Below are 18410 nucleotides of genomic sequence, written 5' to 3'. Positions count from 1 at the left end.
TCCAATTTTTTTTTTCTTTTTCTCTTTTTTTTTTTTTTTTTTTTTTTTTGCCTTTGCTTTTTGGGTCATAACCAGCAATTCCTGTCAAATCCAATTTTCTGAGGCTTTCTCTCTATGTTTTTTACTAAGAGTTTTATAGTTGTAGATCTTATTTAGGTTTTTGATCCATTTTGTGTTACTTTTTATATGTCGTATAAGGTAAGAGTCTGCACCCGTTTATTAGATATTGTCAAATTCTCCTCTAGAACAGTGTTGGTCTGTATTCCTAGTATTGATGTATGATAGGATAGTTATTTCCTTAGAGCCTTGCCAACAGAAAATGTTGTCATGTCTTTTACTTTTTTCCGAACTGATAGATGAAAAATGTTATCACATTATTGTTTACTTTGCATTTCTAAATTATGAATGGGCTTGAACAGTTTTGGTACTGGGGATCAAACTCAGGACCCTGTGCTTGCAAGGCAGGTGGGGGTGCCACTGAGCCAGATCCCTGGGCTAAAGTATATTTTTACATTTTGTGAATTAGCAGCATATCCTTTTTCATTTTTCTATTCTTTATCTTTAAATCTAGTAATATGCTGTAATATAGGATTTCCTAATCTTGAGCCACTATGCATTCTTGGAATAAACTTCTTTTGATCATGGTGTGTTCTTAGTGTAGTACTGAATTGTTTGCTGATTTTAAATTTGATTTTATTATTATTTTTTAACAGTGACCCCATGTGCAACCTAACCTACCAAAAGGAAATGAGTGGGTGTATTTTCCTTTGCAAGCCCTGGTGGGTAAAAGGGAGATCTGATTAAGAATGAATAATTTGCTTTTCTTCTTCTTCTATCTGTTGGACTGTATCCCAAATGAATGAGGCAAGCAGGCTCTCTTTTGTTTCTTCAGATTGTCCCTGCATTTTATGATGTTCTTTGTTATCTGCCCCTGGACTCAGATGGCAGTTTTGGTGGCCCTAACATATTTAGGCCATATTAGCTTTACAAATAGGATTTTGGCAATATTCTTGATCTACATTGAAGTGCCTGATAAATCAGTGACTCAAAAAGTAAATGTCTGCAAATGTTTATTTAAGATTTTTGCATTGATGTTGCAGAGTGATTATTGTGTGGTCTAAATCTCACCAGATAGTGTCATGTGAATGATACTGTATTGTCTAAATTTTAGATTTTAAACTAGCAAATTTTAATTTCAATGCAACAGTTTGATTCATAAAAGGAGTCTGGAAGTTTACTTTCAGAGATTAGTCTATGGAGCATTAGGACTCTGGGCCAGGGATTTAGCTCAGCGGTTCTGCTGCCTGCATCATAAGCACAAGGTCTCAAGTTTGATCTCTAGTACGGGGGGGGGGGACTCTGTTATTTGAAGGTTTGGGAATTTCTCTGTGGAACTATTTGGATCTGTCACTTTTTAATATTTTTATTATTTCTTGTATTTATATATTGTTTTCTATACAAGTTGGGATATAATTTAAGATCCATGTTTTCCTATGAAATTCATTTCATTTAAATTTTCAATTTTATGTATTCTTTCTACAAAGTATTTTCTTTTGGTTTAAAAATTTTATTTCCTTTTTATCTTTTTGTTTGTTTGTTTGTTTTGTTTTTTTGAGACTGTGTCTCACTATACAGTTGAGACTGACTGACCTGGAACCCACTGTATAAGCCAGTCTGGTCTCAAACTCACAGCAATCCTGCCTCAGGCTCCCTTTTTATCATTTTTTAATGTTTGTTATTTTCCCTTTCTTTGTTAAAGTACCTAACAGTTATCTGTTTTGTTACTTTTTATAAGAAAGAAACCAGGATTTGAATTATTTAATTCTACTGTTTTTTGTTCTGTACTTCATTAATTTCTGTTTTATCCTGTGTTATTTCTTTCTTTGTACTTTCTTTTGGTTTATTTTGTTACTTTAAAAAAATGAGGTAGAAATTCAAGTATTTAATGCTTTCATTTTTATTGGTAAAAGTGTTTAGTGATATAATTTTTCTCTACCTTTAGTATAGCCTATAAATCCTAATATGTGGGATTTTCATTTGAAAATTCTTATTTCAGTTTGTATTTCCCTTTTCCCCAAATATTTATAATAGAATTTTAAACTTAGGGATAAATAATATTTTGTATTTTTGCTTTTTTAAAAAAGACTTTCTAGCTTTACTTTAGAGAATATTGTTTATAATATTTCTAATTTATGAAATCACTGGTTTTTTTTTATGACTTAAGGTAGAAACAGTTATTTGTGAATGTTCTTTGGATACTTGAGGAGAAGGTGGTTCTCTATTACCAGTTAGAGAGTTGGATATAAATCCACAGTAGCTCCCTTTTCAATTTTGTTGCTTGGGTCTTCTCTCTCCTTTCTTACTGTTTGATGGTCAAAAGTTTTATATTAATAGTGTTTTTCTCCACTCCTATTTATATCTCTTTAGTTCTTGCTTAAAAAGAGTGATTTGGTATATAAATAATCAGAAAATTGTAGCTTCATTGCGAATTGTGGCTTTTGGTATTTACAGAAGTCCTCCTTTTTCATGCTTACCGCTTTGGACTGGCATACCTTTGTTCACTTTGTAGCCTTTTAAAATTAGTTTGTTTTAGATGTGTGTATAGCATATAATTGGGCCTTGCTTTGTAAGCTGAATTAAAAAATCTTTTCTTTCAATAGTTAGTTGAATGCATTGATATATAATGATATGACTGATATGTTTTGCCTCAACTGTTATACTTTGTAAAGATGTATGTTGTATTACATTGCTATGTTTTTTTCCTAGACTGTATTTTTACGCTTTTATTTTATATATTTTTTTATATCATAGGATAGAGAAAATAATATCTTTTCCTAACCTATCACTAGGTTCATGGCTGAAATTTCGATAACAAGAGGTAGATTAAGAAAAACATTAAGAGATTTATTTAACATAAGTTTTATGTGACACCAGTGCTTTTAGATATGAAGACCCAAGGAAATGGGGAAGTCTGGTTTTTAATGGATAGTTGTGTGAAACTAAGATCTGATGCTAATAATCTAGGGGCAATTTAGCAAAGCTTGTTTGTTCATATTCTTCTTGGTGTCCCTGCGTGACACTCCTTTTCTCCAGTGTGACCTTCCTGGGCTTCTTGACCTGCTTGAAGGATGAGGGCCATACACAAGATAAGAGTGACCTTCTTGCATTTCCTGTTTCTCAAATGGACCACATTTTGGGGTACCATGTCCTGATCTACAGAAATTTTTAGAATATCATTTTTGTAGTAATTTTCTTTATAGTTATACTTTCTAAAAATGTTCTTAGTCCCTTGCTTTCCTATTTGACTTTTACTATTGGGTTTATCATTTTTCATTTGCATCCTATTTGCCTATATAACAAACAGTAACCTCATTCTATTTTCTCCATATCTTTCAGTTGTATACTTTTTACTTCTCAAAACATTACTTTTCTGTAGTTATCTTCTATTTTCATCCCCACATTTGTTTTTATCTTAAATTTATATTTAAATATGGAAAATACTTAGCATGAGCTCTTTTATTGAACATTTCCCAGTCATCTCTTGGTTGGGTGAGGTTAATCATCTACTAGATTTGTGGTTTTTTATTTTTTATAATCTTGATACTTAAAAGTTAATAGTAGGTATAAATTCCTTGATTTACTCATTAAGTTTTTAAAAACACTTCTGTTGTGTTCCTTTGTATGTTTCATGGAAATTTTGATACCTTATTTTTTTTCTCATCTTGATCTTTTTGCCTATAGTGCTAGAAGATTTTAAAAAATTAAATTACTATCATTGTCATCATAATCATTATTATTATTTGAATCCAAAAGAGCCTTTGTATGTTGCCCAGGCGGGTCTTGAACACCTAGTCTTAAGTGATCTTCCTGCTTCAGCCTTCTTGGTATCTAGAATTACTGGTGTGTATACCACCATGCCTGACTAAAGATTTTTTTTTAACCTTCAAAATTTAATAATTTAATCTAGAATACATTTTGGAGTTGATTATTTTGGATTAATTTTTCCAGATAGACTAAAAAAGTTTTATTTTTATAAAACTTTCATTTTGTAGATTAAAAAAGTTTTTATTTCTAGTAAATTTTCATGGTTTTAAATGTCATATACTAGTTACATTCCATTGTTTTTCTTCTTGATGTGCTGTTTTCTCTTTGATTTGTTTTCTATTTCTGCCACTTGATCATTTAAAATCTTTCTTGTCTCCTCTTTATTTTCCACTTTTATTCCCTGCATTTCCTTAATACTTCTTATGAAGTATTGTTTGGGTTCATTCTGTCTTAAGCATTTTATGTTTTTCTTCAGGTATGATGTGCCTTTGTCTTTTGCTTTCACTTCTTTCCTGAGTTTAGTCACTTTTAATATCTTCCTATTTTTTGTCTATAGATGTTCTTAGTTTTGGGATTTCTGGGTCAAGGTGTTTTTCATATCACCAAATTCTTGCTTGAACATATTCCGTCTAGAATGTTGCCTTCCAGTTTTCTTCATTGTTTTTGAGAGAATTTATCTCTACTGATACGTGTTGGGTTTTCTGACTTTAAAAAAATGCCTCAGTATGAATGTATTCATTGTTGTTGTCTTTTAATTTTTAAATTTTTATGATTTTTTAGTATTGGGGTGCTTCATAGGATTTTTAGCTCATTGGCTCCCTCTTCTGTCAGTTTAGCAAATGCAGAGACTTTTATGACTTTTTTTTTTTGTTTGTGTTGATAGTGTAGAAGGTTGTATGTTCTCTGGATTTGGCTCTCTTTTATAGGATCTCAAATTTTTCCTTTTTTGTTTCTTTTTCTCTTAAGTGTCTGATAGCCAAAGGGCATTTCATTCTTTCTTTCTGTCTTATTTCTCTCCCAGAAGCTATGTGTTTCAAAAACTGCTCCTTCAGATTGCGCCTGCTTTTAAGTCCCTTCCCTATAGTCAATGCTCTGATCTGCTTGGATACTTTTATAGTATATTTTATACTTTGAAACTCAGAGTGGGCTTTTTCTTTAATGATGATGGTTTCATGATGATTTCAAATCACCTTTACTCTCACTAGTTCTCTTCATCATGGGTTTTCATATTCCACCTTTGTTTGCTACAAAGCCTTGCGCAGAGCAGAGGTACAGTTGGAGTATTAGAAATCACTTGCTGAAATTAGGTATTTTAAAATTTTTATTTTCAGTTATTCTGAATTTGGGGCAATTTCTGTTTTTAAGTTATCTTGATATAGTTTTAGGTAGTTTTGTTTATTTTCTTTATTGTCCAGTACAGTATTGCTCTTGGAGAAAATATTGAGAGATAGGGACCTAAGCAGCCATATGAATCATTGTGAGTCCAAGATTTCCAAATTTGGTCATTTTAAAGGTACTTCAGAAATTTTTTTAGTATATTTCTCTGGAGTTTTGATGTCACATCATCTCATTTAATATGTGTAACTCTGTGAAGTAAATAATAATATCTATTATCTGCATTTTACCATTGAAGAAAGTGAGCTGGAGATTTATTTCAGTGGTGCTGCCACGTGTCTTACAAGTGCAAGGTCCCAAGTTCAATCCCTGGTACAAAGAAAAAAAAAAACAGAGAAAAAAAGAAAGTGAGACCCCAAAAGATAAATGACTCAAGGGAGATCATACAAGTAGAAAAGTGGTAGAGATGGTAAACAAATCTAAAATTATGTGACACAAAACTCTTGTTCTTTTCACTGCATCATGCTGTCTCCCTGAATAATTGAATTAAAAAAAAGTTAAAGGCCTGATATATTCTAATGGTTATCAGTATAAACTATCAGTTTATCATGTCATTGTCCCTCCTGTTATACTATATCCCTGTTCTATTCTGGTAACCTCTTGTCCACTGACTGCTACTCCTTGACCTTTGTAAGCACCTGTTTCATGCTCTGAGATATTTAATAATGTACCTTAAGTGTTGTATCATAGGAAAATGATGCAACAGATATGTTTTGTTTTTCTCCTAATAGAACCTTTGAAAGGGAACAGCGACGCTCAACAGCTAGGCCACGCACACTGAGAGGTCCGACTGGAGATTTTATTTAAGGTAGTGGAGTGGAGAGAAGGGGCAGAGGGGGCAGGAGAGAGGGGGCTAGGGAGGTGAAGGACTATTTATGGGTTTATTGGAAAGGGCCTCCCGTAGGGGCGGGGTAGACTATCCTTAACCTATGGCAAGGCATGTTGTCTTTTAAAATTTGCGCCTTGCTGGAGCTCTAGGTTTCGGTTGGGCGTGGTGGCGAGGTTTTTGGGGACTAAGAAACTTAAGGCAGGTTTCAGGGGTAGAAGAACCCGGAGGTCCGATTTAAAATGGCGGTGTCGCAAAGTACCTTAACATGATCAATTCCCTAACAACCTTCTAACCTGCATTTCTGCAAAGCTAATTTACCATCATTTTCCTCTTGGGTTACTTTCACTTATGGAAGGGCCGCTGTATACTCATAGTGCTTTCAAAACTCCCTGCAGTATGGGGTTCTTTCCACCTCTGAATTGAAACTATGCCTCTTATGTAAAGCGTTGCAAAGTCTTGTTCTGAGGATGTGTAAAATTCTCCAGTCATGGAAATTATAATCCTAAATAACAGTAGACAACATTTGGCAAGCCTTTTTTCTGGAGTGGGGTGTTACATTGTCTGTGGTTTTCTTTAAAGCAATTTAATCCGCACCTTAGGGGTGCTTAGTAAACATTTTTAAAGTACCTTAATCAGGAATCTACACTCTAGGGGTAGTTAGCATTTGAAAGACCCTAATCAAGATTCTATACTCTTGAGGCAACCAATGCATCAGATGTCGCTCTCAATCTGCTCCAGTGGGTGCATTAATTAGAATAAAACATGTAAGAGATTAATTTTCACTGGTGAAAGGAATGGTATTGTAGTTGACCAAGTATTTCCACAGAGGCAGGGATAGAGGATAAAGATTGGTTAAGGTCTGTAGCCTTCCAGCCCAAGAAGAGCTTGATTTGGTCTTGGGCTTTCAGCCCTTGAAGGTAGATTTTGGCCAATGGATTTCACTTTAAGTCTCTATTAATGTGTACTTTTTTACTTAGAGCTTGGACCTACATTCTGGCTCCATTCTTTGTATTTTTTATTCTCATAGATATCACTCTCCAATTTTGAGCCAGACTATTTCTTTTTAATTTCCTAAATTATATTCTATGTATAGTTATGTAAAGGAGATTCTGCATCTCAGTAGTGTGAATTTATAGTGCCATTTTGATCAGAAGCACACAAGTTATTTTTAAGTGTTGACTGTTCTATTATTTTCTTCTTGAGAATATTGTCAGTATTCTGAGGCCAGATTCCTATCCGTAGAGGTAGCATTGTGGACAAGTAATTTGTTTGATGCTTCAGTGGTAATTAAATTTGGTGTTTCTGGGTTTTGCTTTTTTTTTTTTTTTTTGAAGGCTCCATGTTATATTGAGTTCTCTTCAATGCTGGCAGACAGTTCTCTTATAGGGATACTATTCTTGAATACAGTATGCAATTTAAATTATGTAGATTGAAATTAAATATCATATAAGAACTTTGCATGGTATGTATATATGAATAATAAATAGCATGACATCTGCCCAGAGTTTCTATAGTAAATACTACTACGTCTTGTACTGTAATTAACATATATAAATATAAATTATGAATATAATAGTATAGCTTATTCAATAAAAAGTAACTGTACTGTATACCTAAAGTGTACCAATAAACTCAATAAAAAAATAAATAAAAAGTTAAAATGTATTGTCAGGGACTTTGTCCTCTGTGATTTGTGACATGGGTTTATAAGTTGTGGCACAATTACTTATCTTCTCTTACCAAATGTACTGAAGAAAGAAAGCACTATAGACTGGTGGTCTAGATTGCTTTCTGTATTTAAAATAGTTTTAAAACATGTAGACACATGAATGGATTACTCATGCACACTTTGTGTGTTATTTTATGTGTTATTACTATGTGTTATTTTTAAAATGTGCGTTCTGGCTAGCTATAGCCCACATTATCAGAGATGTATAGATTGAAATTGTAGTTAATGCAATCATGGAATCCTGGAGCTTGAAAAGACCTTAGATATAATCTAGTTAATCCTCACATGAGTTCTAGAAAGTCTCAGTTAAATTATTCTTGTATAAGTTCATGCTTAACCCCAACTACAGACACACTATGTATGTACTTAGTAATATACACCTATATGTCTGTATCTACATACATAGGAGGATGTATATGATGAGCAACACTTGAGGCCGATTTTAGTAGAAATAGCTGGTAAAAGGGCATCAAAATCTTAATATTTTGTATTAACCTACCAATCAGTGAGTGTTTTCAAAACCAGTTTTGAGAAGTCTTCATTTGCTAAGAGCTTTAGAGCCACCCCTCCAGAAACCCCACCCTGCTACCCCCCATAAAACTTTCTAAGAGCAAAAGATTTAGGAAAGGAAATATTTCCAATTTTAAAGTGCTTAAAATCTACACATTGAATATATAATATAGATAGGAGGGAATGATCTAAGGTTCAGTAGTTTGGAAATATGTAGATTATATTCTGATTATTGTGTGAGGCCTTATTGAATTTCAGTTAAATTATTCTTGAACAAAGCTTTTTTCATAAAGCTCTAGCAACTCTATCTTACCTCACAGGTTTTTTGGGTGAATATTAGGCTAGTCATGGCTGATTATATTATCCTTTTAAATTGCCTTTTAATTTTTAGCTGATGCAAGTGAAATAGATTATATAAATTAATTAATATTGGATATTTTCAGTGTTTACGCTCTAGGAGATTTCAGGAGAAAAACGGAAAGATAACGTTCTAAACAAATGTGCCATTGAGGTTGTGGCATTTTATTATTTATACTATGCTTATTTGTTGCTTTTTAATGGGCTATCTATCATATTAGTGTGCTTATAAGTGGCATTATGCCATGTAATCTCAGACCTTATTGATTTAAGCTACATCATTACCTTATGACCAATCACTTTTGTGGCAGGTAGCTGTGTTGTTTAGGTTGCTCTTTGTAAGGGTCTGATTTGTGACTCGTGGGCTCTTTTGTGAAGTGCATTTTGTCACAGCTAAATTACTTCTACTTTTTTTTCCTGCCCGCAGCTCTTCTTATAGTTTAGCTTCATTTCCTCCGTAACTTACCAAATTTAAGTGATTCCTTGGCTAAGTACTTTTCCCCACTGTGCTGTGGTGTTGATTTTGCTATATAGTACCTTTGTGGCCTGAGGTGTCTGACTTTTTCATATATAAAACAAAACCAGTGACTGAAATGTCTATTCTTGGAATGTCATATTTGGAAACATGGATGATTTTTTTTGTATTTTCCTTCAGAATTATCATCCTTAGTGGCTTAATGCTTCTTGGTTCTGCCAGTTTTACTACTATTAAAAAGGTAAACTTGTTAAGTACCACATCATCAGATGACCTCTGTAATGCAAGGAAAACCATATGAATCATTCTTTTTTTTTAGAAAAATATAAGTAAAATTTCATTTATATATAAATATGATTTATATGCATATACAAAATATTTTAAAGTATGTAAATTATTAAATTCTTACACTGAATTCTTTTTTAAAAATTAATTTTATTGATACATTTTAGGTATACAATATAATGACATTCATCATTCCAGATTTATACCTTTATATAATTCATCTTTATTCTTATTTTTCCCTATTCCCCTGACCTCCCTTTAATCCCTCCATCCCTTTGCATTTACAAAGACTTTATTTCCATTTTTTCATTTTCTCATGTTAATAATTCCCTTCTCTTCTTTTCTTTCCCCTACCCTTTTCCCTCACCCTTCCCCTTTACATCTTTTCTTCCTATTTCACATTATCTATTAGTCATTATGATCCTTATTTACACTTTCTCACACCAGAGAAACTATTCAGTATTTACATGTGTGTCCTATTTATTTCACTTAAGAGTATTGCATCAATGTGCATCCATGTAGTTATAAATGTCATTAATTCCTCTTTCATTATGGCTGAGTAGTATTCCATTTTATAAAAAAACCCCACATCTTCTTTATCCAGTCTCCAGTTGATGGGCAACTGGACTGTTTCCAAGTTTTAGCTATTGCAAACTGTGCCTCTATGAATATGGGTGCACATATATCACTGTGGTATGATTCTTTTAGTTTTTTTGGGAAGATATCCAGCAGAGGAATAGCTGGGTCAAATGGGACCTCTAATCCTAGTTCTTTGAGGTAGCTCCATATTGATTTCCACAGTGGTTGCCCCAGTCTACACTCCCATCAACAGTGGAGAAGGGTTTCTTTTTCTCCAAAGCCACTCCAGTATTTGTTATTGGCAGATTTCTTGATAGCAGCCATTCTTTCTGGGGTCAGATGTAATCTCAGTGTTATTTTCATTTGTACCTCTCCAGTGACCAGTGATGTTGAACATTTTTTCATTTTTCATTTGCTGTTCCTACTTCTTTGTCTGAGAAATGTCTGTTTCAGATGCCCATTTTTGGATTGGGTCTTTAAATTTGGGAAGTCTGAGTTTTTCAAGTTCTTTATATATTCTAGATAGTAGTCCTTTGTCTGAAAAACAGCTGTTAAATGATGTTGGTGAGAACAATAGAAGCCCTGGTCATTTACTGATTCTGCATTCACTTCTGATTTCATCTTATGAATGAAATAAGAATACTAAACAAAAGCAGTTTTAGAAAACTTGCCTTTTGAAATCACCATTGTAAGAATAACCCACCCCTTGGTTTCTTAAGAAGATAATGAGAAAATTTCAATTTGTAATGTGATCAGTTCAAGAGTCCCTGAAACATCCCAAATTAAACTTTCATCCTGATGCATGTAACTTGTGTTGCAGGAGCCCCCTCTTTGCAGTAGGAGGATCCCACTATCTTTTCAGAATATTTTACTCTATTAAGCTATATACAAGACAAATAGTGTAGTGACAGATTATAACTATTGGCTTTTATAATTGCCAAGATATTTACCTTTATTACACTCTTTATTTCTGTATATAGCTTCTTGTTACTGTGTAATGTCCTTTCATTTCAACCTTTCAAACTGCCTGAAGTGTTTCTTGAAAAGTATGTATAATGGTAATGCCTCAGTTTTTATTTGAAAATATCTTAATTTCTCCCTCACTTTTAAATGATTTTTTGGTACCGGGAATTGAACTTTTGTCCTTGGATTTGTGAGGCAGGTGGCTAAATCCCTGAAAGATGTTTTTTTTTTTAAGAAATAAGATTCTTGGTTGACAAATTTTTGTTGTTGTTGTTTCTTTTAGTTCTTTGAAGTACCCCATTGTCTTCTGGACTCTAAATTTTGTGATGAGAAATGTGTAAATAATTTGAAAATTCCTGTATGTGATGAGTTCTGCTTTTCTGTTGGTGCTTTCAAAATTTTATCTTTAAGCAGCTGGGTGATAGTATTATATTGGTATGATTTGCTTTGATTACCTCTTACTTGGAATTTGTTGAATTTCTCAGATGTTTATATTTAGAAAAATACAAAACTTATTTTGGGAAATTTTCAGCCATAACTGCCGTAATTATATTCTTTGCTCTTTTTTCTTTTCTTCTACAGTGCCTTATATTGGTTTTATCAAGGTGTCCTGTAAGTTTTCTTAATTCTTCAGCCTGTTTTCTATTGGTTCTTCAGACTTGATAATGTCCACTGTCCTATTTTCAGGTTCACTATTTTTTTTTTCTTTTGACTACTCAAATCTGTTTTTGAATCCCTCTCATCAGTCTTTCATTTTACTGATTATACTTTTCAGGTAGAGAATTTCTTTTCTTTTTTTTTTTTTTTTTTGGTACTGGGGATCAAACTTGGGACCTTGCACTTAGGAAGCAGGCAGCAGAATCACTGAGCTAAATCCCTTGCTCCCAGAATTTCTTTTTGGTTTCTTTTTTAGATTTTTCTACCTCTCTGTTGATGTTAACATTTTGTTCATTCATCACTTTATTTTCTCCTCTTTTGTGTTTTTCATTGAGCAGCTTTAGGATAGTTATTTTATAGTCTTTGTTGAAAACATCTCTAATCAAGTCTTTTTAAGGATCAGTTGCTATTGATACATGTTTTTCCTTTGAATGGGTCACTTTTCTACTTTCTTTGTATGTCTTGGATTTCTTGTTGAAAACTGACCATTTAAATCTAATAATTTTGTAATTTAGAACTTCTTTCTTTTCCAGGGTTTGCTGTTAATAGTTATTGTTGCTGTAGGTTGTCTCTCTCTCAAAGATCAGCTGAGACTAAATTTAATGTGTTTTTTGTGTCTGCACCTTTTCTTGGGGATAGTCACTTTCTGATTTTTTATGTACCTGCAGTTGTTTCGGAACATTAAAATATTTTGCTCCCAAAAGATGAGCAAAAGAAAAATGAAGAGGTAGAAGGAAGGTGCTATCTCATAATATCCCCTAGAAGTCACCTCAGCAAGACGGAAAGGGGCTTGAACAGCTGGAAAAGGCCTTTGGCAGTGGCAACTTAACTTTCATCTGCACCTCTGTGATTAGAGGAAGCAATCAATCATTAGGACACAGACCCTACATATTTGGAAGATAGAATTTTTATTTGCCTATCCTATTTCCTGCCAGTGGTATGCACGGTGGTATAGGAATGTGTACATAGCTGTCTGCAAAGGATCTGGAGTTGGTGTGGATAGGCAGCTGCTACTATGCTAAGAGCTAAAATTTACTGCAGTCACCAATCTAAGCCTTCCCATGGAAGTTATAGACCTTCAGTAGCCTCTGGAGCTCTAAAATGTAATCGTGTGTCACTTAATGGTGGTGGCACATTGTGAGAAAAGTGGTATTAGGGGGTTTTGTCCTTGTGCAAAATCAATATGTTTACATAGACTAATATGGCTGTGATGTTAACAGGCAATATAATTTTATGAAACCAAAATAATTTATGTGGACTGTTGATGACTATAATATTATTTTGTGGCACATTACAGTAGTTACATCATGCAAGTTATGTCAGTGTAATTGTTGTCTAGGTGGGGAGAGAAATTTCTGGTGCTTCCTACTCTTCCATCTTACTAGAATCCTCCTTAATTAAATTTTGAGTTGAGAGTTGTGTCCTACCACCCCAGGACTAAGAACAGTCTATAAAAGAGACCTGAAGTAGAAGTTTTTAAAGCCTTTATGTAGTGGTCTTTCCTCCATATATTTTGGTAATTTTCAGTGTTCCCTAAGAGTTCATTACAATGATTGTAGTCCTGAAGAATATCTTGTAGTGAGTATTCTTTATAGTCTAGTTGGGCTTAAATCTACTAAGGAAGAACATATTTATTCATTGAGACTATTACATATTATTAAAACCTTCCATTTGTTTTGATGGATAAAGGACAGGGGATAATGAGATCTTTTAGCCATTAGCCTTATCCAACCATTTGTAAAATGATATATTTTAGGCCAGAAGTTTGTAACCTGTCATTCTTTTGCAGTTGTGAAACCCTTGAACTCATATTAAAGGTTTGGGGTGTATGTACATATATATATAGAATATAATTTAGATGTACACACACACACACACACACACACATATACGTATATGTATTATAAGTGTATGGCCTGTGGCTTTAATAAATACAGAAGTCTCAGATCACCAGCTAATCCTTCTCCCCAGCTATCCATAGAGATTAAGAACCAGTGCTTTAGGCTATTTTTTTCTTTCAAACACAAAATAGTTTTAATGATGGCTGTAGTCTAAAGATCTAGAAAGGCTTTTGACATACATTACTTCTCAGAAAATTTTCATTGAGGTTTGGTGAGTTCTATGTCTAATAGATAATGATGTTCCAGACACATTTTTAAAGAAAAATGGGAGGTTGTTCTTTTGTATTTATCAAAGTCTTATCTCACTTGTATATACACACACACACATACACACATACACACACTTCTTTTTTGTTGTTTTGTTTCTAGTATCAGGGACTGAACTTAGAACCTTGTGCTTTGCCAGCCCACTGAACTACATCTGCTAAACTATATCCCTGGCCCAACTTATACATATTATTTTTGCCTTTTTCTTTAATTTGCTGTTTCATTTCTTATAATTTTAACTTAATTACTCTGCCCTATGTGTATTTATTATATTATATTTTTTCCTGTAGCTGCTTATAACTTCTAACTAATGAATAGAAACTTGAGGGTGGGTCTGGTTATTTAGAATTCTCCTGGAACACCAGGTATGGCATTTTATAAATAGTGAGTGATTAGTAAATATCAGTGTACTTGTGTCAGAAGTAGTCTGTCAAAAAACTCCTGTGGAGATTTGCATACTCAATTTTAATTGCTTCTACTTCTTATTATTAACTAAGAAGTATGATTTCAGGAATATAAATATTATTTGTGACTCTTGTATAGTTACTATACAAATTAATTTAGTTGAAAAAAAAAACCCACTGATTCCTTTGTGTATGTCATCAAAGCAGTGATACCATTCATGAAACTGCTCTATTTTTGAACTTCATCATAGAACTCTATCTTCTTATTATTTATTTTGCAGTGAGAGATGTAAACTTGCATGACATCAAGGAGGATTTGGAATTGGACCCAGAGGAGAACAGCACCCTTTTCATGGGCATCCTCATCAAGGGACTGGCTAAATTGAAGAAGATTCCAGAGACGGTTAAGGCAATCAAGGAGCGCTTGGAGCAAGAGCTAAAGCAAATTGTGAAGAGGTCTACCACACAGGTGGCAGACAGTGGCTATCAGCGGGTAGAGAACCTCACTGTGGAGAACCAACCAAGGTAGATGCAGTTGCAGTTTGTGTTTTTGGTAGCTATTTTCTTGGGTGAAGCATGTAATTTATTTTCTCTTAATATTATTTTCTTGAACTTGGCATATTATAGCTCATACAAACTCAGATAAGTAAAAACAGCTTCACTGAACATAATTTGTCTTTTTTTTATTTTTCTCAGAAATTTTAAAGCATATTGTCCTTAGGCACATATGTTGAATGAAAGATACAGACATGTCTATAAAATGATACATTCAAATACATTGAGTGAACAAGTAAAGTGAATGTGACAGTTATTGAACTTGTATTGGATATGCTATGTAGTTTCTCAAGTCCATATATATATAAAATCTCATTTAATCCTCATTACAACCCTGTGAACAACCCTGTTATTAGTATCCATAGTTTATATTAGGCAAACTGAATCTCAGAGACTAAGTAATTAAGGAGCATAACTAATTTTGTCATAAAGGAACATAATCATGGGTGTTTCACACCCCCGTTTATTCTGTAAAATGTTTGTTGATGAATTATTAATTTTAATTTTATGAGTTTTATTATATTAAACAGTCCTTAACAGGAAAAAAATCACAAAGTAAAGTTGAACTTTTAATCTTTATGGAGTATTTATAAAAAAAGCATCAAAAATTTCATCATCAACTGTTTTATGATGTACAATCTAAAAAAGAACAACAGAAATAAATTCCTATATGAACTGCAATGAAAATACCAGTAGCACTCTAAAACAAAAATTCTTCAGTTACCACTCCTAAGGCTGTCTTCATATATGACAGTAGCACATTCCATACATACATATTGCTTACCCTGACAGCATGTGTGTTTTGCTTTCCTAGACATTTTGTAGAACCTACTTGACATCTTTCTTTTTGCTGTTTTGTCAGGAGGTTCTTATTATATTATAAAATGTGTAATTAACAGGAACATAAAATATCAAATACAGTATTAAATTATTATTTTGTATTGTGCATTTAGAATAAACATCAACATTTTCACATCAGCTGGGTACTTGCTTACAAAACCTAAGAGATGAGCTGGACATGGTGGCGCATGCCTGTAATCCCAGAACTTGGGAGGCTGAGGCAGGAGGATCGCTGTGAGTTCGAGACCAGCCTGGGCTACGTAGTGAATTCCAGGTCAGTCTCAACTACATAGTGAGACCCTGTCTGAAGAAACAAAACAAAACAAATAAACAAACAAAACCTAAGGGATAACATCAGAAATAAAAACCTATGTGAACTACAATGAAAATACCAATAGAACTGTACAACACAAATAATCTTTGCTTCCATTGTCATACCCAAGGTAGTCTTCACACATGAAAATTGCATGTTCCGTACATAAATATTGCTTACAATGATAGTACTTTTTTTTCCCTATCCTTTCTTATAAGGCACAGTTCACATCTTTTTGGTTTTCCTCTTGTTGTAATTGGTCTTTGGGATATTGCACCTGCCTGTTCACTTGTCAGTTTACCAGTGTGCTCTACTGTGTGTGTGTGTGTGTGTGTGTGTGTGTGTGTAGTTCCCTGGGCAGAAACATTTTGTTTTTCCTGTGCTGTAAATGTTCTCTTATGAGTTCCAATCCCAATCCTCTTAAGAAAATTTCTCCATGCTATTTTGCACTTATTTTCATTTTTCTTTTGGTACTGGGGATCGAACTTGGGACCTTGTGCTTGCACAGCAGGCGGCAGAACCTCTGAGCTAAATCTCTGGCCCTGCACTTGTTATTTTCTTTGTAAATTACCAGGCTATTTATGCCACACGTTTAAGATCAAATAAAACACAACCATTGGTCAAGGCTTTGTGTTCTGAGTGATGTTGTAGTTGTTGCATACCGCTTTGTGTTCTGAGTGATGTTGTAGTTGTTGCATACCTCATCAACAATATCTACGCTGCCTGTGGTTGTTGTAGAAAGTTTCTGTGTTAGGTTTCTGTTTTGTTGAGGTTTCCCTATCAGTATTTCCATTGTGGTGCAATATTGAGATCAGCAGTACCAGTTTGTTTTCCTTTGCCATATATGAGGCCAATGTAAAGCATTGTGAAATCCAAACATTATCCTGTTTTCTGTTTGAATTTGCAACATTTTATTTGGAATTTTTGCTTTGTTCCTGTGTACAGTTTCTGTGCTGCTCAACTTGTGCTCTGTTAGCAAATGTAACATCGATTGGAAACTGGTAAACCAATTATTGAATGTCACATTCTGATTAGTTTGGGCGATGGGAACAAATCTATTCACAGCATCGTTTGGTTTATATGAATAAGGACCTGATAGCAGAGTTTCAGCATAAATTTCAGAATTGAAAGCATAATAAGTCTTCTCATTTACAAGGGCATAAATTTTTATGCCATATTTTGACTGATTGCTTTTCCACAAGTCTTTTACATTCCTGTGATTGCCATGAGAAATCCCTGCTAAGTACAGCAGACCTGTATATGCTTTCAGTTCAGCTAGTAAGGTGTGATAATACATTTTTGAATATGGCTGTTGGTGCATACACAATGTTTTAATTGTATTTCAGCCTTTGTGTATTTTACAGCATCTCGTAGGGTTCTGTCTGTTACAATTTGCAACACTGAATGTCAGTGCTGCATTCTGTCCAACACATTGCTCCACCCTCAACACCCTCACTATACTTTTCAACCTAGTTCTAAAATTGGATCATTCCATTTGGTTGTGTGACTATTTTGCTTCATTTTACTTAGTCAAATATATACTCACCTTGCTGTTTTCTCTGTCATCTAAATCAAGGAAGTCTGCATTCTCCCTGTCTTTATCGGTTGCTTATTGCTCCATTTCATTGTTAACAGGAATTCTGGCTCACATGGCCAATGTCAGAGTCATCATTATAATTGTCACCATACACCCACACCACTCTTCTGTATGAAAATGTGTATTTTAACATAATGGATCATCTTCATTATCCATTCATGAGTAATCTGATGATTCACTTTGACCTCCTCCAAAATTTACAAATACGGTTTTTCATGTGCCATTATAGTGAATTGGAAAAAGAAAAATTTTTAAAAACCAAATCTTAGATTAGTTTTGGGTTATTATACCCTCTGTGATGCTTGGGTAAACATGCAAAACCTGTTAGGTGGAGCATGATATGGGTTTAAATTCTGGTGTGACATTTTTGCACAGGTGTACTCAATTTGCCTTTTGTCATACCAAGTGAGTAAATACAAAGATTGTTTCCTGTACCCTTCAGGCAGAGGTACTCAGACACACAGCTAGCAACTATTGTGCTATAGTGAAAAATTGCAGTAGAAAAGTGTGGCATGGCTTGTTGTTATCTAGTGTTGTGCCCTGTAGGATCAAGGCTTACAAAAAAGGTTAGTGTTAGAGTTGAGTTCAAATCCATTTGATTCTAAAGTCTCTGTCTTTCCTTTGTCTCATGCCTTTTTCTTAGCATATGATATTGCTAGTGGGTAATCTCAAGAATTCCTGTATTTACTTAAAACAACAGATAAAACTTGGGTGTCATAAGTTTTGTTTCATAAGGACAATGTTGGATTTATATTTAGATTCAAACGCTGTGACTTTCATATACTCGGAGATCATGTCCTCCAAATAAGATTTGAGAGCATAATAGACCAGCATCATTTGACAGTGTTTGAACTTGTACATTTCCTGGAAAATAAAAGATTCACTATGAAAGAGCCTCTGTCCCCATTTTTCTGCCTCAATCCCTGATT

General features: G+C 33.8%; 1 protein-coding gene across 2 annotated transcripts in view; it reads left to right on the top strand.

The window, feature by feature from the left end:
- Exoc4 (exocyst complex component 4) overlaps nucleotides 1-18410 on the top strand; it is a 741153-nt gene that overhangs the window by 82414 nt on the left and 640329 nt on the right. For both annotated transcript variants that reach the window (XM_010611733.3, XM_033757669.1), the window contains exon 6: nucleotides 14458-14701. In XM_010611733.3, the coding sequence (XP_010610035.1) occupies nucleotides 14458-14701 (244 nt within the window). The remainder of the gene's footprint in view (nucleotides 1-14457; nucleotides 14702-18410) is intronic.

This window comes from Fukomys damarensis, unplaced genomic scaffold, assembly GCF_012274545.1.
Source record: "Fukomys damarensis isolate Sample0158 unplaced genomic scaffold, DMR_v1.0_HiC HiC_scaffold_4, whole genome shotgun sequence".
In the NCBI taxonomy this organism is placed as follows: Eukaryota; Metazoa; Chordata; class Mammalia; order Rodentia; family Bathyergidae; genus Fukomys; species Fukomys damarensis.
The sequence above is the reverse complement of the archived record's forward strand: the minus strand, read 5'-3'. Positions and strand labels throughout refer to the sequence as shown.